The sequence below is a fragment of the Bactrocera latifrons genome, unplaced genomic scaffold (assembly GCF_001853355.1).
Source record: "Bactrocera latifrons isolate USDA-ARS-PBARC rearing strain unplaced genomic scaffold, ASM185335v1 scaffold_261, whole genome shotgun sequence".
In the NCBI taxonomy this organism is placed as follows: Eukaryota; Metazoa; Arthropoda; class Insecta; order Diptera; family Tephritidae; genus Bactrocera; species Bactrocera latifrons.
Window position 1 is genome coordinate 133,753 of NW_017536197.1, and position 23,006 is coordinate 156,758.

At 33.5% G+C, this 23,006-nt stretch overlaps 3 protein-coding genes across 6 annotated transcripts in view; 2 read left to right on the forward strand and 1 right to left on the reverse strand.

Moving 5' to 3' along the window:
- The window catches only part of LOC108969705 (putative helicase MOV-10), a 13,412-nt gene extending 1,063 nt beyond the window's left edge, over positions 1-12,349 (reverse strand). The window contains exons 1-7 of one of the 2 annotated variants that reach the window (XM_018934600.1): positions 12,077-12,349; positions 6,388-6,572; positions 6,206-6,319; positions 5,566-5,689; positions 4,885-5,276; positions 3,450-3,562; positions 1,302-2,051 (exon numbers count right to left, since the gene is read on the reverse strand). In XM_018934600.1, coding sequence (XP_018790145.1) covers positions 1,302-2,051; positions 3,450-3,562; positions 4,885-5,276; positions 5,566-5,689; positions 6,206-6,319; positions 6,388-6,572; positions 12,077-12,106 — 1,708 coding nt within the window. In that variant the 5' untranslated portion in view covers positions 12,107-12,349. Of the gene's footprint in view, positions 1-1,301; positions 2,052-3,449; positions 3,563-4,884; positions 5,277-5,523; positions 5,690-6,205; positions 6,320-6,387; positions 6,573-12,076 lie in introns of both variants that reach the window. The other variant, XM_018934599.1, reaches the window with a different exon arrangement.
- Positions 12,350-15,832: 3,483 nt separating this feature from the next.
- On the forward strand, positions 15,833-18,739 carry LOC108969701 (DET1 homolog). Of its 3 annotated transcripts, none has more exons than XM_018934590.1 (3): positions 15,833-17,418; positions 17,493-17,809; positions 18,087-18,739. In XM_018934590.1, the coding sequence occupies exons 1-3, from the start codon at positions 16,198-16,200 to the stop codon at positions 18,526-18,528; spliced, it is 1,980 nt and encodes a 659-aa protein (XP_018790135.1). In that variant the 5' UTR covers positions 15,833-16,197; the 3' UTR covers positions 18,529-18,739. The 3 variants fall into 3 exon arrangements, with proteins under 3 accessions (XP_018790135.1, XP_018790136.1, XP_018790137.1); XM_018934591.1 differs by having other exon boundaries at positions 18,097-18,248; XM_018934592.1 differs by lacking the exon at positions 18,087-18,739 and adding an exon at positions 17,921-18,077.
- Positions 18,740-18,829: 90 nt separating this feature from the next.
- On the forward strand, positions 18,830-22,969 carry LOC108969700 (general transcription factor 3C polypeptide 3). Its single transcript, XM_018934588.1, has 3 exons — positions 18,830-20,377; positions 20,436-21,485; positions 21,552-22,969. Exons 1-3 carry the CDS (start codon positions 19,556-19,558, stop codon positions 22,461-22,463), a joined length of 2,784 nt encoding a protein of 927 aa, XP_018790133.1. The 5' UTR covers positions 18,830-19,555; the 3' UTR covers positions 22,464-22,969.
- The last annotated feature ends 37 nt before the right edge of the window (positions 22,970-23,006 follow it).

Consider the following 23,006-nt stretch of genomic DNA (forward strand, 5'->3'; position numbering starts at 1 on the left):
AATTAAAATATGTAATTTCAAAATGTAATTATTTAAAAATGAGGTCATTGATAAATTGAACAAGTAAAGTAACTTCGAAAATCTATTTTTTTCTATAAATAATTAACTAAAACTATAAGAAAATGTTTCGGTGTTTCTCAATTCACTATACGTTTATAAAAACACAATATCCCCACAGGAAAAAGTCTGGCCAAAAACATGAAATTATCTGCAAACCGAAGTGTTAATAAATCCATTGATAGATGCGATGTGTGGGAAGTGGCGCTGTCTTGTTGGAACGAAATGTTGCCGAGATCACGAACGTCAATCTCAGCTATCATATAGTCGGTTACCATGGGGTGATAACGGTCGTGTTTGACGGTTACGTTCTTACGGCATTATTTTTGATGAAATATGGATCGATGTTTCCACCGATTCACCAACACCACCAAACCGTTGAAATGGCAGTTCTTGAATCTCCTCAGGTTTGCTCTTTGTCCCCAAATCCACAATCCTTGTTTACACACCTCATCGCTAAAATAAATTTGGCTCGAAAATGTCGGATCTTTTTGGAAGTTTTCAAGAGCACTTAGAGCAAAGCAATGTCGCTTGGGATGGTCGAGCGGCTTCATTTTTGAACAAGCTGTATTTTATATATATGCGCAAAAGCGTTYCATAGATGAGTCCGAGTTGCTGAAGGTGGTCCCTCCACGGTCTTCGTGTACAGTTTCAGGTAACGACTGCTATATTTTTTTCTTTACTGCATGCTAGACTATTCGATCGAATATTATTCAATAATGAATGCTGGGTCTCAAGATGGATGATGTTGTTGCGTATAGTACGMTCAGTAGACCAATTATGTAGACCGTAAGTTCAGCGAAGCGCCCGAAACTCATTCTTTAGAGAACGTGAATTTTCGTAATAAAGTTGATGGTTTTTCAAAGTTTTCCATACAAGAACTTTATTCCGATCGTTCACTTTGTATAGCAGCAATATGCTATAGTAATCCGATCTGTACAAATTTCTTCGGAGATTATATTGTTGCCTTAGAAAGTAATTTAAACCAAATTTCGTGAATATATCTTTTCAAATGTGAAAGTTTTTCATACAAGAACTTTATTCCGATCGTTCAGTTTGTATAGCAGATATGTGCTATAGTAAGCCGACCTGAACAATTTCTTCGTATATTACATAGCAACTAAAAACTGTTCTGACAGCTGTCAGGTACAATTTTTTTAAACCTTAATTGATTGATCATTTGCACAACTATACATACTTATCGTGTAATTTACATCTTAATTGCCTCAATTAAATGAACTCACCTGAATTGACTTTTGCTAATAATTCATGATCATAATAGAGATGATTATAAATATGCACAATTGCTGGATGTGAACGAAAGTTGCGTCTCAAACGTGTCTGTAAGGTATAATCGTAAGTACCATCCGTGTTAACTGCATAACAATCACGTTTGAGCAAACGCTCCATTAGTGAATATTTGAGACCAAGTTCAGCGGCTATCGATGACATGACAACCGGTCCTAGTTGTTTCGTATCTCCCGATAAGATTACACGACAATTCTTCGTATTAACACTTGTTATGGCAACTAATGCTTCCGTTTCCATAGTAGCGCCGGCCTCATCAATAAAAACATGCGTAAATGGCCAATCGACATTGGTGCCAGTTCGCAAACGACCCATGGTAATGAGTGTCACTATAATGATGTTGTAGCTTTGCAATACTTTCACAGATGGCGATTTGTATTCACGTTTGCAAAAGTTCGAGTGTTCCAAAAGGATTCGGCTGATATTTTTCATACCTTTCTTACATAATGACTTTGAGAATACGCGTAACATATGGGTGGGCGGCTTAGGACGTCCCATAAAGTTTAAACCGCTGCGTTGTAATGATAATTTTCGAAGGACTGGATTATTTTCAAATAGTTCACATAACTTCAAAGCGATTGTGTCACAAGCCGAATTTGTACTGGCAGTAATTAAAATTCGGCAGTCTCGTCGATTAATATAAAGCTGTAAAATGGCTTCGACGATTGTGGTCGTTTTTCCGGTACCTACATGGAGAAATATATAAGAAATATGTGTCTGTAGACATAGATGTTGGCATAAACGTTGTTGTAAAATATGAGAGCGGTCAGATTAGTATCCACAGATTTTAGAAAAGTATTTTTTWTTTATTTAAAAGAGAAATAATTATAAATAATTGTTCCACTTATAGGTATAAAACACTGGCTGCCAGGGCCTTCAGCTAGAAAAATAAAAGAAGTATGTTGGGATCTGACACGATTCTAGTTTTTGGATGGAAAATTGCTCATTGAGAACAAGGCGCTTGCAGCATCTATGGTATACTGTGATTCCTCCGCTACGATGGCGATAAGAAGAGAGAGAGAAAAATTTGGTCTATTCGGGAAAGTAAAAAGTCTTTTGAGTGCCTTTTTCAAATTTGCAAACCATTAGAAAACATATTATTCGGACGAGTTAAAGAAATTAGAATATCCGTGGGTCAAGTTTACCGAGATAAAGCAAGAATAATATGTTATGAAATGAATTGTCACCTTTTGCAAAATTTTCGATTTTCTTTTGTAGGGTAAATACTGACTGTCTTCGTGGGCTGGAGCAAGCTGTATGGTATGTGTACGTACTATATAATATACATATATAATGTACGTGTATATACATCATAATGTATATGTATGTATACATATGTATGTATTTATATGTACATATATAAATTGTGACAAAAAAGCAACCGGCTATTGTAATTAAACCTACTCGGGTAAATGATATTTACAAAAAGCTTATTTTGCTAAGTTGGTAGGACTGTCCTTAATTACTAAGCCAAATATGAGCGCGATCTGTCAACCAGCTTGTTTGCAGCAGCTGCAGAGATCCTTGGCAGTCGCTTAAGTCAGTAAGCCTCAGTAGTGGTTTGTCATTATTACAATTTATAATATCGGACAAAAAATTTTTCTAAATTTTTGTATTTCGAAAGGCATGCCTCGTTCTGGACGACCTTCGACCTATTCAACTGATGAAAATATAAAAAAGAGAAGGCTTTAAAATCTTCAGGCAAGTATTATAGAGGTGGCAAGAAGCTCGATATCTCTCGCGAGTCCGTTCGAATGATTTTGGTGGATATTTTGGGCATGAAACGCGTTCTTACTCGACACGCCCCGACAAAGCTGAATTTTTTTCAAAAAGAGTACCGTAAACTCTCTTTGGACATGCTTGATCGTGCGAATTCCGATCCCACATTCATGAAGAGCAACTGTCGATGAAACATGTGTTTAAGAATATGACATGCAAAGAAGTCAACAGTCATTAGAATGGAGCTGAAAGCCATCCAAAGCCAAAAGTGCTTATGAAAAGTGTTTCGAGGATTTACAATTTCCGGATACTTTTTTGTAACAATGTATGTGGGTATATCATGTACTATCTATAATTAATGTTACCTGGTGGTCCAACGACAATGTATGGCGCATAGGGGTTCGCACCGCCGACAATCTGCTTTACAGCTTGTAACTGTTCGGGATTCTCAGAAATCTGCCTATTAATTAATTGTAATCTGTTGTAACAATAGAAAATAATTAGTTTCTTAAATAAATAATATATTTGTGCATGTATTTATATAATATATGTATCAAAACAATTGGGTAGTAGTAGGTAATTATTATTAATATATTGATAACGTCGAAACGTGTTCCTTGGTATTCTGAGAAAATTGGTATTGCGGAATTATGGCAGTGTGCTACAATTATGCCACGAAGTGAGCTACAAAATACTATCACGTTAGGGAGTGGCATGGGTCTATAAAATTTGTTTTGAAAATTGGTTAAATAACTGTTTAATCTCCATTGGAAATAAGTATTTAAAGGTTAAATTTAAAAAATAGTAACTATATTATACTCATTCAAATATTTTAGATTATTTTAGCTATTATAACTTTATTTAAGCGATTTGGTAACGAATCCGCTAGCTCTTTGAAATTTGAAGGGTTAATTTGGGGCCATTCTGCAATCAAAACATCTCTTACCTCTTGGAGTTAAACTGATGATCACTTGCATAAGCCCCAGTGGAAAAGATTCGCCATAGGTCCTCAATCGGTTTCAAATCACGACTTATGAAGGGCCAATTCAATAGCGGTACATTACTAGAGCATAACAATTATTTAGTGGTACGAGAATTCTGGATTGCTGCTCCATCCATAACCACACTTCACACTTATGAAATTATAGGACTCTATCTAAATAAACCTTACAAGCTCATAAGTAATTATGATGGGGTGCATGGACGGTATAAAATATGAAAAATGAAAGTGTTTTGAGGTGAAATCCCACTAGCGGCCAATTTGGACCAAATTTGGTGAATTAAAATAACTGAGATCTTTTACATGATCATTTATACTATGAAAACGAACAATCACTCCTACTTTCTATATAGTAACACTATTTAACACTCCATCTGATTCTTTCACTATACAATACACGAGTAAAATATGTGTAAATCAAGCGCCAATCAATAAAACTGTGTATATAATGTGGATTTAAAATCTATATTTTCCGAAAATGGATGAAATCAGTTTTTGAATTAAATGTACATATACTATATATTGTCACCTAAAATGCATTTTTGAAAATTTACAGGGATAAGAATGAAACACGTATTAAAATGGAACATGCGTGAGTATGTAATTTGAAGTAGTGGATCGTAATCAATGAAATACTCAATTTTTAATTATTTCATATTATATACCAAGCTATTACACCTATTTTCCAAAACCTGAAAGACACGCCTTTAAGTGAATAAAATGTTCGGTTATGACTTATCTTAGTCTTCCCTTACTTTTTTTTATACATTAAAAAATTTAAATGAAAAATTAACACTTACTTAACATCCTTGGTGAATTCTTTTTTATAGGGATTTCTATTGGGAAAGAGATAGGCACGGCGCACTTCATTTAACAATTCCAACGCACGATGCTGATAACGAACATGAACACGATGTGAGCGAAATATAATATCATATTTTTTAGTAATATCAAATCGTGGATTAGAACATTCCACATAAGCGGTTTGTCCCTCCAGTCTATCGAGTATACCGACTTCACGAAAAACTTCGACACCGCTGTCGAGTGACTCGTGTGGATGTTGTAATAGTAGATCCACGGGATAATTAAGTTCATGTTGTGACAGTGCACGACTCATAAGAGGCACAAAGACCACCTCATCCATTACAGGGTTAAGAATTTCATCAATATTAATATGTGATGGTACGTTTATCTACAAAATTATAGCAAAGGTGTGAATAAACAATTATACATACATATTTGGGCATATTTCTGTATATGCATAGTATCAACTTTATACTATCGGTTTTTAAATGATAAAAATATGAATTTGTCTTAACTATACAACAAATAAAGATTTGCTACTTGTGGAACCGAAGTGAACATTGCAATATATCTATATTAATAGAAATATTTGCATGATTATTTAAAATTATATTTGGTTATTTTTCTTCACTTACATTAAATTTTAAAAACCTTGTACTATCAGTAGCATTACTTACTACCACATTTTCGAGATATACACTGCAATACGGCAGCATAGTGTGAAGATCCTCTATTTGTATGAGCATTCTGAATATCTTACCAATGTTGTTTACCGTTAATTTGGTTGTGCTTAAATAGTCTCTGAAAAAATTATACTTTTAAATTAAATTGACATCAGTTTGAAAAATATATTTTAATTAAATTGAATTAGACCAGAATAGATAATTTTTGAAAACAAAAAAAAATATAATTGAATGAAACCCCTCGAAAATTAAAGAGAAACATTAAGGAAAAAGGAAAAAATTTTTTTTGTGCAAGAAAAGTATAAAAATCCAAAAACTTGGTTATTTGAATTTTCACATATGTATGTATGTATGTATATTTTGAGATTATGTGAAAAATATCTATATACAAAAGTCGGAACGTTTTTCATGATCTACAATATTTCCAAATAACTTTTTTCTCTTATTATATAAAACTATATATGTAGTTTTCTTGAAATCGAAACTAACTATTGTTAACCAAGCCGCTCCCTTTCCTTATTCTGGTCTCAGAGCACCTGTAAAATATTTTTCCCTTATTGTATATTGTTTGTTATTTTATCTTTATGGCAGTTTAAAATATTCCCAACAAGTATATTATACTTCTCACACTCACTCTATCACTTTGTCACCTTGGGCCAGAAATTGACTTTCAAATCGATTCCCTTGAGCTATCTTCATTTCATTTGTTGGATAATAATAACCCAGGCCTTCGACTATTGTGAAAGTTCTATGAAAAAAAAAATAATTTTAAAGGATATAAAATCAAGTTATACCTTTACACATATACTTTATTACCCGAAAAACGGTTGTTCAAAAATAGAATAATAAGGAAGATCAGGACGAGGCTTTTGTGCTGTCGGCCTTGGTGGCTTTTCGACATCTTCTCTGATATTAAGTTCGTTCTTGAACTTAGCGCATATATCTGCATAGGTCTTGCCAGTGCTAATTGTTAAAGGTTTCTCCACAATCTCAGGTATGCCCTGTAAAAAATTAAGTATATTTGATATGGATGGACATTAGGGTGCTTCAAAACAATATTTGATTTTTTTTTCAAACCTAAACCTAAAATAAAATAGCGACCCCTTAGAGTTAAGCTACAGCTCCTAGCTTGAGGGAGCATTTTTTGTTTATCAATCACTAACATTTGAGGGGGTAAGAGTTGAAAAAATKTTCAAACATTTTTTTTGAAGCTCTCTAAACGACATATGATTGGTATTAAATATTGATGCAATTGATTAATGTTCTGTCAACTAAAACTGCTTTTTGCGAGGGAAATTCCAGATCAATATAAAACTAAGAGATTTGTTTGAATTAAGGAACATATTCTTTATAATATCCTATACAAACAAAAATCAAAGCATGATTGAGTTTGAGTAAACAAAAAATATCAAAACAACCTTATCTTTGAATACATATGGGAGTGTGTTAAGAAAACTTTACTTTAGAGCAAAAGAAATGCATCTAATTTAGTAACATATTATATGTAAAGAAACCTTACTAAACAATATATTATATGCAAACCAACTAACAACTAGTAATATGTAAACAAACTGGTTAATATAAAAAGCAGTAAGATCCGTGTAACAAGTCTTAAGAGTATTAATAAAGAGGGCACCTCTCGGTGCAGCTCAAAAATATGTACATATGTATGTATGCATGTATATCTTTTCACAAATTTTTACCCTATGCAAACTCTCACGTATATACATACTATGTATCTACATACAGATCACAGATCGTTACACTGATCTTTTGAATATATTTATATTGCATAGGGTCACCGACATTTCCTTCTCCATTTTATGGACTTTGTGGCAAACTTAATATACATATGTATGCACATACCTTGCACAACCTCTAATGATCAGCATGATAAGTTGAGTCGATTTTGCCATGTCCGTACGTCTTCATATACAGTTAACAAATAAGTATAGTGTACAAAATAAAAAAGGGAATTTATCGAAGTATACAAGCGTTTTTTTTAAATAAATGCATATAAGCAATAGAAACCTATTTGTTCAGTGTTGATCAGTACTTATTAGTGGCACCAGTATATTTGTAGTACCGTTACTTTCTGTTTAATTTCGCACTTGTACGTTCAGAGCGAAATAATTATAGCGTACAATAAGGAAAATTAATCAGTGTCGGCAAGACGCTACATTTATTCTGTAGATTTGGGTTTTTTAAAGCGGGTTTGTCTTCAATAAACAATTAAAACAATATTTGTTCATCCAAACGAGCTTCATTTAGAAATGCCTGGGGGAATCCATTTATCGCTTGTGTAAATTCAAACAATGCGGAAATGTGGAGCCACAATAAGGGATATTGCTGAAAAATGACATCACAATAAGAAAACAAATGATCAGTCAGTAAAAACATTTCCCCAGCAAAAATAGGCTTCAACTAAATCTTGAAGTGTCTACCCGTCGAGTTCAGCAGATTTTAAAAGAGAATAGTAACATAGTATGTCAAACGAGCGCCTCAACCTAAGGTGCTACCTCGACACAAAACTGCAAGGTGCAAAAACTGTGTGCCAAAAATCAACTATTTTGATCAGGTGATCTCAGCTGTTGACGACCATAATATTCTTTTGTTACTTGTACTATATTTCTACAATGTATTACACGCCTCTAATTTGAACAAACTCCGTGAGTATATATGTATATGTATGTATGTACATACAAGAGGCATATCTCTTCTTTACATCGTATCATATTACTTATGTATGTACGTATGTATGTGTTATATGTAAATAGAAGCACGCTTATAAATACTTGTATATTATGAATCATAAGCACAGAAACAGTGTAACAACTTCAGATAAAAATGAATGACATACATATGCTTATGGAATAGTATGCATGTATGTACATAAGTAAGCTTGGATGTGTGAATATTTATTGTGATATTTCGATTGTCATCCTTTTGAAGATTGATCAATCGAAATAACTCTAGTTTTTGAAGAAAATATGTTAAAAATAAAACGGTTTCATTTATAATTTTATTATTTTTTTTGTGCGGTTCTCGAACAAAATTTCAAAATTCGAAGACAAGTGCTTATGAAGACAAAATTCAAAAGAACTCCAATGCTTCTTTGTTATAAAGAACTCCAATGCTTCTTTTGAATTTTGTCTTCAATACCACTTGTCTTCGAAATTTCGAAATTTTGTTAGAGAACCGCACTAAAAAATGTTAGGAACCATCGCAAAGAATGCACTAGACCTTTGACAAGGCTAATTTTTTTTATTTTTATAAATATAAATAAACAATACATTTATGTTATAATAAAAATCGCAGTTTTTATACCCTGAACAGGGTATATTAAGTTTGTCACGAAGTTTGTAACACCCAGAAGGAAGGGTCGGTATATAGTACATATATGTACAACATACATACATATATGTAAATGATCAGTATGTCGAGCTGTGTAGATTTAGCGGCACGTTTCCGATTACTTTGGCGGAGGGGTAAAAAAAACGAATTTCCGTAGAAGTGGGGTATGTACGGATAGGGGAAATAATATAAAAATAACCAATATTTTTTTAAATATTCACGTTTAAAATTCAAAAATTTGCAATAAGAACACATTTTATTTCTCTATGTTTCGCTAAATTTTTTCACGTTTTTTTATATGTATATTTAAATATACACTGTAAGTATTGAAATAAGCTCACATTTCACATTTCAATTATTTTGTAATTTTTCAGCTAAATTTGGTAATTTAATCACTTATTAAGTTTATGGCTCATAAGTTTAGTGTGTTTATATTTACGAGGAAAACCATCTTTGCCACATCTTAAAAACCAAAAGTGAAGGATTTTTCAGAGTTTCACAGCGTTTTCTTTGTTTGTACTTTCGAGTGATTCTTTTTTCTTTATTAACTATAAAAAACGATTAAGATACATTTTCAATTTTGAGCTATTTCAAGCTAAAATTGAATATGTGAACACTTTGTCATATACATACATACATATTCGAATATATGAATAATATGTGATTTATAATTAATAAACACAGATAAGTAAAATCGTGTGATAATATTATAATATTTATATGATTGTAATATAACATTTTTATTTACATATTACAATTTTATACTATCCTTCCCCTTCTGCGTTGGGGGCCTTCGGCCGCGCTCTAATAAAATAACCCTGGCCAGCGAATACCCGGAGTGACTGAAGTACTTTCGCGTAACACTCCTTTCTGCGTTAAAAATAAAAAAAATATACTGAGTTTTTGTTATAAAGTGAATATAAGTATTTTTTGTTATCATGCACTTATATTGAAACAAAATTTGAGTTTTCGTTATAAAATGGATAAAATTTAGTTATTATATCTGTCAGCGCTTTCCATTTATTTTTAGTTATATAGTACATTGTTTTATATTTTATTTTTATATTTAAAATTTGAGTTTTGGATATAAAGTCGTTATAATTGTTGGTTATCCTGCACTCATATTGAAACAAAAAATTACTTATTTCCTTAATAAATTTAAAAAAGAAAATATCCATATGCATGAATAGAGGAATTTTTGAGAAAAAGCGGAGTTTCAGCGAACAAATGAGGTTCAAACGAGTGTAAAATGTAACTTTTAAAATAAATATTTTTAGGTAAAAAACCTGCTAAAAGTGAAAAATGTGGATTTATTTAAAAGTTTATAGTGTGTTATAAGTGTGTTTAATGTGGTGAAATAGCTTCTTGAAATTTTCGAATTTTGCGAATTTTTGAATTTTAAGGTCGAATATCTCGTAAAGCTAACTTTGTCTACATATAACCCTATATATTTTTTAATCAGGAGGACTTCCTCTTTCCAACGGTCCTCTTCAAATTGTGGTTCCAAATAAATCAGAATTGTGTCAATTTAGCCATGTTCCTCTGTCTGTATATATACGAACTAGTCCTCTGTTTGTAAGATATCGTTTTGAAATTTTGCAAACCTCATTTTCTCTTCAAGAAGCTGCTCCTTTGTCGGACCACTATAACGTATAACTGCCATACAAACTGAATGATCTGAATCAAGTTCTTGTATGGAAAACTTTCACACTTCACAATGTATTTTGACAAAAGGTGGCACAGGATATTTTATAAACCAAGAATGTAATCTCCGAAGAAATCGTTCAGATCGGTTAACTATAGCATATAGCTGCCATACAAACTAAACAATCGGAATCAAGTTCTTGTATGAGAAACTTTCACATTTGACAAGAAATATTCACGAAATTTGGTATAGATAATTTTTTAAGGCATCAATGTAATCTCCGAAGAAATTGTTCAGATCGGATTACGATAGCAGATAGCTGCCATACAAACTGAATGATCGGAATCAAATGCTTGCATGGAAAACTTCCTTATTTGAAGATATATCTTCACGAAATTTGGTACGAGTTATTGTTTATAGAAATAATGTAATACCAGAAGAAATTGTTTAGATCGGATTCTTCTTCTTCTTGATTGGCGTAGACACCGCTTACGCGATTATAACCGAGTTAACAACAGCGCGCCAGTCGTTTCTTCTTTTCGCTACGTGGAGCCAATTAGATATTCCAAGTGAAGCCAGGTCCTTCTCCACTTGGTCCTTCCAACGGAGTGGAGGTCTTCCTCTTCCTCTGCTTCCTCCGACGGGTACTGCGTCGAATACTTTCAGAGCTCAGATCGGCTTACGATAGCATATAGCTGCCATACAACCCGAACATTCGGAATCAAGGCCTTGTATGAAAAACTTTCGCATTTAACGTGGTATTTTCACGAAATTTGCCACGGATTACTGCTTAAGCTAACAATATCATCTCTAAAAAAAGTTGTTCAGAACGAATTACTATAGCATATACAAGCTTCCATACAAACTGAACACATAGTTACTAACAGAAATGCACTTGTTAAGGGTATTTAGCCTCGGTGCAACCGAAGTTAACTATTTTTTCTTGTTTTGATTATTTTTAATTCTTTTGCCATCGTATCGCGAATTTACATACAAAATATTGTGGATAGCGCGATCGACGATCCGCGATGCGGATTTCAAAATATTTAAATATGCTTGCTACAGTACAATAAACCACAATGAATTTATTAAAAGTTTACTGTCTTGTATAGTTAACGAGATATGATGTTTCGTCTAAACATAGGCGGTATAAAAATACTTCATAACGTTTCGTGTGAGTTTGGGTAAAATTTTCTAAATTAAAATTAAATAAGTATAGCACTTTATTGACACATTCTTTTCAAAACCACCATCTTATGAGCGTGGCAATCGTCCATTTGTGTCCATTTTCCATTGAACGCCAAACGAATATATACATATGTATGTATGTAGTATGTACATACATATGTACAAGTTTCATCAAGTTTACCACAATTTTCATGCAAGTGTTTTTTTACACGCACCGACAGGCACTTCGACAGCTATTATTCGGAATGAATTCCGGTCAATCATAATCACACACACACATTTGCATTTAGAATATTTTAACATTATTTAAAAAATTACCTTCTTTGTTTTTTTATCTCTTTTGTTCATTTTTATGTCCTTTCTAGGTAAACTTGGTTCCTCCAATATTTTTATTAATATCTATTTAATTTCCAATGTATCTACACTTTGATAACAAAACGTTAGATATAAAAGAGTAAACGTACAAGTCAACGATCCGCGCAAAACTAAAGCTCCGGTTTCAAAGAATTGTAAAATATTCTGTTAAATGTCTAGAAGACAAGCTCCTTTTCGCATTAAACATCTGTAAATACAGTGAAGCGTGATTAAGTGAAATCTGCAAACCTTATGAATATATATATGTGCATACAACAATTTACATACATATATATATTTTTTTGGGTATCTGTATGCGTGCTAGAAGGACTGCCGTCACTAGAGTTATTCCTCTTTTTGGTAATTATGAAATTTCAAATTTTTTTTCCGATTTCATTCACTGACTTTAAATGGGCACAACCTGACGAGATTTTTGGTTGAAATATGGCTAATAGTTTATAGAACAGCAGTAAAATAATTTAAATATTTTCCGGAGTTATCAAAACTTAATAGTAAACAAGTAACTAAGGGCTAAGAATGACAGTGAAGTAACATATTATATTATAAATATTTCTATTTATATATCAAAGGTGATATTGATGTAATTGGCGTCAACACCCGCGACGTTAGTTCTGCTTTCTCCAGACCGGATAAGGAAACAAAGTAAATGGGTCTGTCAGTGAACGAGGGCAAGACGAAATATCTCCTGTCATCAAACAAACAGTCGTCACATGCTTGACTATTCTCTCACGTCACTGACAGTCATAACTTTGAAGTTGTAGATAATTTCGTTTATCTTGGAAACAGTATTAACAGCAACAACAATGTCAGCCTCGAAATTCAACGCAGAGTAACTCCTGCCAACAGGTGTTACTTCGGACTAAGTAGGCAATTGAGAAGTAAAGTCTTCTCTCGACGAATAAAAACCATACACAATAAGACGCTCATTATTCCCGTCCTGCTGAGTGATCTATAATTATGGTAAAAATTCAGAAATATGCTTTGAGTTCCACATATTCGATATACAAGTATGGGACTTAATAAGTTGTGATTAGTTAGCACGCTTTGAATGCTCTATTTCTGCAAAGTTTTGTTCCGACATCTTTAGTGTAAAATGAAAGAATCAGATGGAAATTAAATTTGGAATTCGAACAATAAAGCATGTCCAAACAGTCCTGTTTACGGTACTCTTCTTGGAAAAAATCAGCTTTATCCAAATATTCACCAAAATCATTCGAACGGACTTGTGAGAGATGTCGTGTTCTCCTGCCATCTCTTAAACACTTGCATGTCGATTTTCAAGCCCACACATTTTGCTTTTTTAATATTTTCCAAAATTCGCAACGATTCAGCATATGAAATTTTGTTAGATATTTTGATCCATTGTAAAAATAATAAAGCACAATTGAAGTTTACCGACTTAAACAGCTGCTGTAAAGAAATAGGTTGACAGATTGTGATCACATACCTACTTACCAAAATATATTTTTTTAAATGTTATTTATCCGGAGAATTTAAATACAATATCCGGTTGCTTTTTTGTCTTAATGTATATGTATGAAATTCGTTGAATAGTCCATGAGTTATAAGAAAAGTTCGTGATTCCACGCCCACGGTCCATTTTTTGCATCGATTACTAACAAACCCTACCGTACAATTTTTAATTTCCTGTAAGACCTAATGTTTCCAAAGTGTTTCTATTGTGAGTAATTGTACTGGTTATTGGTTATCTTTCGTTCAATTTAGAGTTTTACATATGCATGGATATCAAATTTGATACTTTACTAACTTATATTGGAGGTCATAGATTCACTTCGTTTCAATTCCATATTTTATTCGCATCAACACAAGTTATATAAAAGCATCCTCAAATGAAAAATATGTACATACATAGTACTTATGTGACATAAGCTCAACCGTAGATGTTAAATTTAATACATATAGTAAGTATATATGTATGTATGTATGTACATTGAGTTAATATGAAAAGCGTGTATTGTATGTATTGAATATAAGGTTATGGGATTTAACACAACCATTCATAATTCAGCACTAAACCACATAATTTTTTGAAAACTTGTCCATTCAATTTAAAATGTCAAACATTTTGAACAACTTAAAGGGTTTGAAATCAACTGGAAAAACGGAAATCACTCAGTTTATTTTCTGACTGTTCTAATAATCCTAAAATTTAAATGTAACATTTGCACCTCATACAACCGCGATAACTGCAAAATTACAAAATCCCTCTCTGTTAGCTCATGGGAAAAGAACAAAGAAACGTTCAGCTGCATCCGATCCGATCCCTTCCTTGTTTTTTTTTTTTTTGGTTTTATTTTAAATAGGTATGCCTGCACAAATGTACATGTAAATTAGGGGAATCCCCCAAACCACCGGTTGAGCTATAAATGTAAATTTTCAATCAAAAAGAAATATTTATTGCGAAATAAACTAATATTAAAATGATTACATTTTACAAATTTGAACAGTATTGTGCCACCAGAGCGGTTATTATCAGTCGAATTTTATACATTAAAACTTGTAAAAATTGATACATATACTATTTTAGAATATAAACAATCTCATCTCCAATGTCACCATCTTATTCTAATTAATATATTATACTTAGATGGGTCATGGGAGTTCGCGCAGTTATTGTTTTTTTTATTTCATTGTGTTAGTTTACATTACACGACCATTAACGCTTCACTACGCAACATTGTGGTTGGTCGTGGCACTGGGTCATAAGGAATTATTCTGTGTCATGGGTAATTTAAAGGCAATAGGACAATATTTATCCTAATAGCATAAAATCAAAATAAATAAAGAAGCACAAAACTGCTGACTGAATTACAGTAGAGATAACGTGTATAAAATCTTATAATTACATAAATTTAGAAGCATTGAAGAACGCAAATTTTGCTATTGCATATTTGTTTACAAGAAAGCAACGCACGTAGTAGATAGCGTGTACAGAAGTTCGAATAGCAGAAAATTTATGTTGAATTCCTTTGCAACAACTGAAATTATTTATGATGACACATACATATGTATATTTATTAAATTCAAATTTATATTGTCAATTAACAGAAATATTTTATATTTAAGAAATAAAAATAATAAACAAAATTCAATTTAAGCGAAAAAAGTTATGTGGCTCTGTTTCTAAAAGTATACGTTAGTATTATTGTTAATGTGCGGAACACAATGCTCGCGACAGACTGCAGCAGCACGACAGTGCACTGAAAATGGCGTTGTGAATCCTACAAAATGAACGTTTGTGAGAGGGCAGCAACATAACAATGGCCGGCATGTACACAAAACGACGCAGTTGTCCATTTTGCATGTACACAATTTCCTTGTGGCAATGAAATTTTAATATTTTGTTCAAAGTGAAATTTTTAAACAAAAAATAAGTAAATAGGTAAATTTATTTGTTTTAAATTATCAATTGTTATTATAAATGATGTAACAGAGCTACTTTACGCTTTTATTTGTAAAATAACGTCCGGTTTATTAGAGCTTTGAGTAATTTTACATTTTACATATTAGTGGCATCACCACTCTTCCTCATCTCTCTATCCTCCATTCTACTGTCGTCCTATTGTCGTTGGCAAATATAGGATTAAATTGAAGTTAGCGAGAACGACAACTGTCGGCCTGCAGTCGTATAGTTGCTGTCAAAATAGGTTCGTCCATAAGAACGTGTGTATTTTAATGTTTGACAGTTGTCGTTTGCAGTCTGTCGCGAACAGTGTATTCCACACATAAGGGTCTTATGGCCAATTTACAAAGAACTTTTGCTTCGCTTTGCGTCAGACACTTGCTTTGAGCTTCTTCGTCTCGTTGTTTCAGTATGAATTATMACGGAAAGCGAGGGAAGTTGTATGGGAATGAAATATTATTGATCCTTTACGCCTTTTTAGTACGTGAAATTATTTTACAAACAAATGTTTTAACGTATTGAAGTTTCTGGTAGTTGCATATTTGTTGACCGGTTCTTCTAACCGTTAATCGATCAGAGTTAAAATATATCGATTAATTGGTCATTGTTTTATCGTGCTACAACAAATCACTTAAAAGAAATGGACATATGTTGGTTGCGAACTTTTTTATTTTTTGTAACAGAACTGTTTTATATTTCGGGAATTGCGAAAATATTTATATTATACATATCAAGAATTGACAGAACATTATATCAAGGAATTATAATCACTAAATTACCAGTGTTTATAATCGAGAGTTATACAGAGTGTGTGTCAGCCATTTCAAACTGCGATATTATGGAAACACTACTTCGGGCTACTGTAGGGCTTAATGATTTTCTACTTGAAGTTAATACACCGCCTTGCTCTAGGGAAACGCGGCTGTCATGGTTTACGGAACGTGAATTGACACAAAATTTGCAACATCACATTTGGGATCGCGAATCTGGTTTCAACCGATATAACAGACGTGGTTCTATGCCTGTATTAACGCATGAGCAGGAGTTTTACAAAAGCTTTACACCCAATTTAAGTATATTGAATGTTGGATCTACACTCGGTTTTATACGTAAATTCACACCTGATGGCAAGCTGCTATTAAGCTTCTCCGTTGAACACAATTGTTTATGCGTATATAAATATATTGGCGTTGGACGAGTTCAACATGCTTTATACGGTATAGTGGACGATGTGGTGTCAGCTACGGATCAAACTGGTGTATTACTTGCTAAACAATTGTTTCCCCTACTTTGGACAATACCAATCTTTCCTGATAATCACACTGATTGGCAATTACATCGTGAATTTAGCATTTTCATTGATGAGGGGCGTTATGTACTGATAGCGACCAAAAATATAGCGGCTCATATTAATATTCCGCGCCAATATTATTTGAACTTTCCCGATGTATTTGATGATTCTGACATTTTTGATTTCGCATTTCATTTGATAGACTTACATAAGGGTGTTATAAGTGATGTATATAGATTACGTGATTATGTGTTTTTATCACATAATTATGGTGTCTCAATTGCTGGTAACACAATTGCGATATTGTCGCGGTGCCGGCAATGTATTGACGTATTGGAAGTGCGTGAAGGCAAAATTTATATAAAATATCAAGTAAATAGAGAACAGGAAACAACAAGAAGAGAAGATCTGGAAAATGAGTTACAAACAAACGGTGTACCAGAGCCGTTTATTAAAGGACTATTATCACCACTAAAGCAACATTGCTTGTCATACTTGTACAAAGAAGCTATAAGCAATGAAATTGAAAGACTTGCAAAATTGCGTATGTTTTATAAAAACTTTAAAGTTGTAAGTTTCAAATGAAATTATTTTTGTAATTTATTTATTATTTTTTACGTTTACTTTCTGCATTATTTTTATAGTATGAGGAAATGTTTATTGCGAAAATGCAACTTGTTGATGAAGACACCCTGCTATTACGATACGAAATCCCAAAAAGATCAACGTACTTTGATCCCGCTAATGAAAACTATACTTCTCACAAGCCTAATTTCAAATTATTTGTATTTTATTCAATATCGGAAGATTCAGTATTTAAAATCTATCGCGATAACTCAACGGAATTAATTTATTTGCAACGCCACTATTACGATTATTTTCGTAATGTACGTTCGGCACAAACTGGGAGACCACCAGCATCATGCGGCAATAACCCGTATTTTCAGAACGCATTTAATTGGTGCGTATTTACTCATGTGAAAAATTAAATTAATATAAATCGCGAATATAGTTTAGTAATATTCACTAACATAGTAGTAACAGTAAATTAAATGAATTCTTTGTACTGTAGCAACTTCATAAGGAACAAAGATGGCAGAAGGATATATTTTCTACATGAAAACTCGTTCTTTACAAAAAACAGTAAAACTGCGGTTTATATTAGTTAGCTGAAATATGAAATTTTAGAACTAAAACTGTATTTCTAATTATATTTGTACATTATTTTATTCCATTAGCGCCTTTCAGTCGAGTGGTGATGCAAAGAAAGCTGCAATGCGCCTCAATAGCAATCTTCCATTCAACGCGCAAGGTGCCTGCTGTTCGCCCTATTTTAACTTCAACATGTTTGACTATGATGATAGGAGTATAACTGCACTGGAGGTTCCAAAGATTTTCAATCCAAATCCAATACTTTTTAGAGACCGGTATACAAACGTTTTGAAATTTCGTTTAATTTTGGAGACATCGCATTTAGCTAGAAATAAACAAAAGCTCCTCGCCTCATTTGTTTTTCATCCATATGAACCGTTTGCAATAAGTATCCAACAAGTTGGTGTTAGTTCTTACGTCTTCAATTTTCATATTTTTTCTGAAACAGTTATTGTCAAACCTGGACCAAGAGTACTGAAATATGATATATGGCCAGATTTGTGTCCAATCTTTCATAATTATAATTAATTCCTCGATGTCTTCCACATTATAAAAGCAATATGTGATGTAAACGAAAAGTTTGAAAAACTAATATTTAGTTTCTGCAACTCTTTATAAGTAAAATAGCACAATTACCTGAAGATGTTAACCAATTGACAATGACTTTAATTAGTTTATAAATAGGTAATAAAATAATCCAATAATAAATGTAATTGTTATATGTGACGAACCAACTAAATACTTAGTTTTTCAAAGTATTTTTAAAAGAGAACAGCATAATTACCTGAAAAATGTAGCCAATTGAGAATGACCATAATTAATATAATAGTAAGTAATAAAAATAGTTTAAGTGAAACACTGTCAATTAATATAAAACCAGTTGAAATAGGTTTTCTAATGCGCTTTGCTTACATGTCGAAATGGTTCTCTACAAAGATTTTATATAACGTCCAGTAATTTTTATATGTATTTTCAATATATTTTACAGTAACAATTTATTAAGATACAAATATGTGTCCTATTTTTGATATTTGTAAAGAAAAGTTGTGAACTAACATACATATGTCAAACAAAAATTTTTACACTGAAATCATGTGAAACGTACAAAATCTTAACTTCCACGATATAAAATACTCTAATTTTATATAAAAATTATTAAAAAAAACGTATGGAGAATATAAAATATCGTAATTTAACTTTAATTTAGAAGTTAAAAAGCCTATTGCACGTGCAATTAAATATGTTTTAAGTTCTCTGGGTGAAACTGGCTCATCTCGACCGAGTTAGCCAAAAATATTTTTACGATCTCCGCGGGGTTAACCTTCTCTATTATAAACGTGCTCTGTACCACATAAACGTTCTCTGTACCACATAAACGTTCTCTGTTATAAACGTAGTAAATTGTAGTATTTTTTCGTGGCTGCACTGGCCAAACAGCTGTTTATAGTAAAAAATTGTATTTGATTCTGTGTCTAGTTTTTTCTTCTGAGTTTTTTTTTTATCGACAAATTATATATGTGGTGACACTTTAAAGAGAGAAATCATAGAATTAAAAATGGATGGGAATGCGTTTTTGATTGAAGAGCTTTCTAGCAATGATGTAAGCGAATCGGAATTATCAGAATTCAAAGAAACGCAACCATTAAAGGTGCTGGACATCATAGCACCTGATGATTATAAACCGACCAGTAGCACAAATATTTGTGGAAGTGATGCGGTTCCTTTAGCAACACATAGTGAAAGTTCAAATGTAATAGGTGGTGAAGGTGAAGCAGCTCTGATAAAGCGTTTTGTTAGTGGCGAAGTAGAATTTCCCGACTGTTACACAAAACTTGAGCCAGGCGAAGAAGAAGAATATGATGTCGATAAATTCGAACTGGAAGCGCAAGAACAACAGAAGTATATTACGGATGTGGAACAATCTACATCCCAGCAAGCGTCTGCAAAACGTCGCAATGATTACGCTGTTATGGAACACAAAACAGTGGATACCGATTTAAGTGAACCTAATTGGCGCAGTGGAACAGAAAGTACCGGCAGCAGTAGCGGACCTAACACACCCAGAAGGCGTACTGTACTTAATGCAGCGCTACAGGGTCTAATGGGTGAGGCGAATTTAAGTTTTGCACGTGGGCAAATTGATATCGCAGAAAAAATATGCTTGGAAATAATACGACAGAATCCATTAGCACCAGAGCCATTTTTTACGCTGGCGGAAATTTATGAAACCCGCAATACTGAAAAACATCTGTATTTTTTAACACTGGCGGCACATTTGAATCCACATGATCGTGATCTATGGATACGTATATCGGAATTGCATATTGCACAGGGAAATTTACAACGTGCGCGTATATTTTACACCAAAGCAATAAAAGTATGTTCTAGTTTTTTGATGAATTAATTTTTATCGTAATTTATTTTAACCCCGTTAGGCAATGCCCAGAGACTACGATTTGCGTTTGCGTAAAGCACGTTTGCTGGAATTGATGAATGAAACACAAAGAGCTATGTTAACATATTTAAAGATGTTACCACACGTACCGCGCACTGAATCGGAGCTTTGTCTGACGACTGCCAAAAATGTTGCACACCATTTTCATGGTATTTCAAAACACGCCATTGCGCTTGAAGCCATGGAAAGCGCTTATCAAATTTGTGGGGATCGTTTTACACTAGAAGATCTCAATCTGTACATGGATCTACTCATTTTCAACAAGGGATACGCGAAAGTCTTACGTTGTTTACGCGCGCGCACGTCACTTGAATTAGAAACGGAGCAAGAAAGAAATTTAGAACTGATTTTCTTTTGTGTCATACCCGATGATTTTGTACCCGATTTTCGTGCAAAACTATGTGTAAGTCTGATACACTTGCATGCACATCATTTGCTCGGTTATCTTATACAAAATGTACACGAGCATATTCCCTTAACAGATGATCGCTTAGATTTATATATTGACATTGCGGAGGCGCTAATGCAAGAGCACAAATATGCAGAAGCTATAGAATTGCTACGCCCAATAACAGATGGCGACACGATCGAGTGCCCGGCTTTTGTTTGGCTACGTCAAGCCGAATGTTTGCGTAATTTGAATCGCACCAATGAGGCAATAGAAAGTTATACGCGTGTTGTTGAGTTGGCACCATTTTGCTATGAGGCTAAATTCACATTGTCGGCGCTACTCAAGCAACAGGGACGTCACTTGGAAGCTGTGAAAGCCCTTGAACAATCGGGTGAATGCGATGGGCAGCCACTAAATGCGCGTTTGCTTTATGAACGTTGTGTAATGTTGCAGCAAATCGGTGAGATTGAAGAATTCCTCGAAGTCGGCTATGTACTCTTGGCGCGACATTCAATAAAATTGCGCAATCGTGATGAAATGCTCGCTGCGGCGAATGGTGGCAGTTTTTACAATGCAGAAGGTCTCAAGGTTATATTGCAAATGCGAAATATCACGGAGGATACGGACAAGGCATTGCAGGTAAGCATGTATATATTTGTAACTCTTAGCATCATTCATTAATGACTGCTATTTTCGCTTTGATAGGAATATCTTAAAATACCGCAGGAGAATTCCGATCTCACTATACAAGATGAATTTCGACTATTCCTCGAGTTGATACGTGTCGCCTACGAGCAACGTAAATTCAGTTGCATTGAACGTATCTGCTTTGGCATGGTGACCACAAAGCGTTTCACTGCCTACCATATCGAATTGGAACGTATCATAATACTCGCCTGTTACTTCAATGACAATTGCGCCATTGCGTTCTCCTATTTGCGTGAGTTGATTTCGAAGAGTCCACATAATATAGCGCTATGGAATTTACTTTCATTGCTGGTGCAAAAGGGTCAAGATTTACGTTATCATCGTTATGTGCGGCGTCTCATACAACGTCATCCCACCGAACGTCAGTTGCGTATTTTCTTAGCTCACTATCATCTATTTTGTTGTTCGTACAAATATGCATTAAATATCTATGTGCCACTGTTTAAAGAACAGCAAACACCGATACATGCGCTATGCATTGCCGTGATCTTCAATCAATTGTCATTGCAACGTAAAGTATTACGCAAAACAGCAGCCGTTGCGCAGTCCATTGCTTTCGCCCAAAAGTATGCTACACTGCGTGCGGGCGTTGAATGGAAGGTTGGCTCTACAACCACCGGCACTGTAGCTGAAGCATCGTCATTGGTAAAAGAAACAAATGCTACATGCCGTGCTGTTGAACAAGAAATTTGTTATAATTTTGGGCGCATTTATCAGCAGGCTGGCCTAGTGCACCTAGCCCTGGAGTATTACGAACGTGGTTTGGCCGCTCAACATCCTTTGATTGAGGAGAATGAAGAGTATTTGGGGTTGCGGCAAGAAATTGCCTACAATCTTCATCTGATCTATAAGGCATCGGGGAATTTACGTAAAGCGCGACAATATCTATATGAATATTGTGTTGTATGAAGTATGTTAGAAATAAGCGTTAAATTGGCGGATGTCATATCACAGTTTTTCCAAGCCATAATAACTAAATTTGGATCATTTAAATTTTTAAATGCATAAGTAAGTATGTGTGTAACTGCTTCAACAAAAGTTATTAAAAATATCACAGCAGATTCTCGATTGAAATTAGCGGCGTTGCCTTGTGTGATAATATGTGTTAAGTATATTCAAGGCGTTGACAATAAAAAATATTTTCAACAATTCGGTAATTCAGTTTTGAAGATTGCTTGACATATATTAAATTGAGAAAAAAATTGCTTAAGACAGCAAAATATATTTCTGATATGTGAATAAATTGCGTATATTTAGAAATTGTGGCAAAGCAATGTATGTATGGATGTATATACTTTTCAGTAGTTGTAGCTATAATAATCTCATTCGAAGAATACAAAGAATTCTGCCGTATTACTAGAAGGGATATAAAATATAATTATTTATGAATACATAAACCTAACCTAGCAATATTAATATAAAAATTGAATTCACAAAATGAAAAAAAATAAA

Excerpts from the sequence above, each read along its gene's own strand:
- LOC108969701 (XM_018934590.1), top strand. The coding sequence starts at position 16,198 with ATGGACATATGTTGGTTGCGAACTTTTTTATTTTTTGTAACAGAACTG. Across the intron at positions 17,419-17,492 it reads TTTATAAAAACTTTAAAGTT|TATGAGGAAATGTTTATTGC; the intron begins GTAAGTTTCAAA and ends TTATTTTTATAG. Across the intron at positions 17,810-18,086 it reads TTTCAGAACGCATTTAATTG|CGCCTTTCAGTCGAGTGGTG; the intron begins GTGCGTATTTAC and ends TTATTCCATTAG.
- LOC108969700 (XM_018934588.1), top strand. The coding sequence starts at position 19,556 with ATGGATGGGAATGCGTTTTTGATTGAAGAGCTTTCTAGCAATGATGTA. Across the intron at positions 20,378-20,435 it reads TTTACACCAAAGCAATAAAA|GCAATGCCCAGAGACTACGA; the intron begins GTATGTTCTAGT and ends TAACCCCGTTAG. Across the intron at positions 21,486-21,551 it reads ATACGGACAAGGCATTGCAG|GAATATCTTAAAATACCGCA; the intron begins GTAAGCATGTAT and ends TCGCTTTGATAG.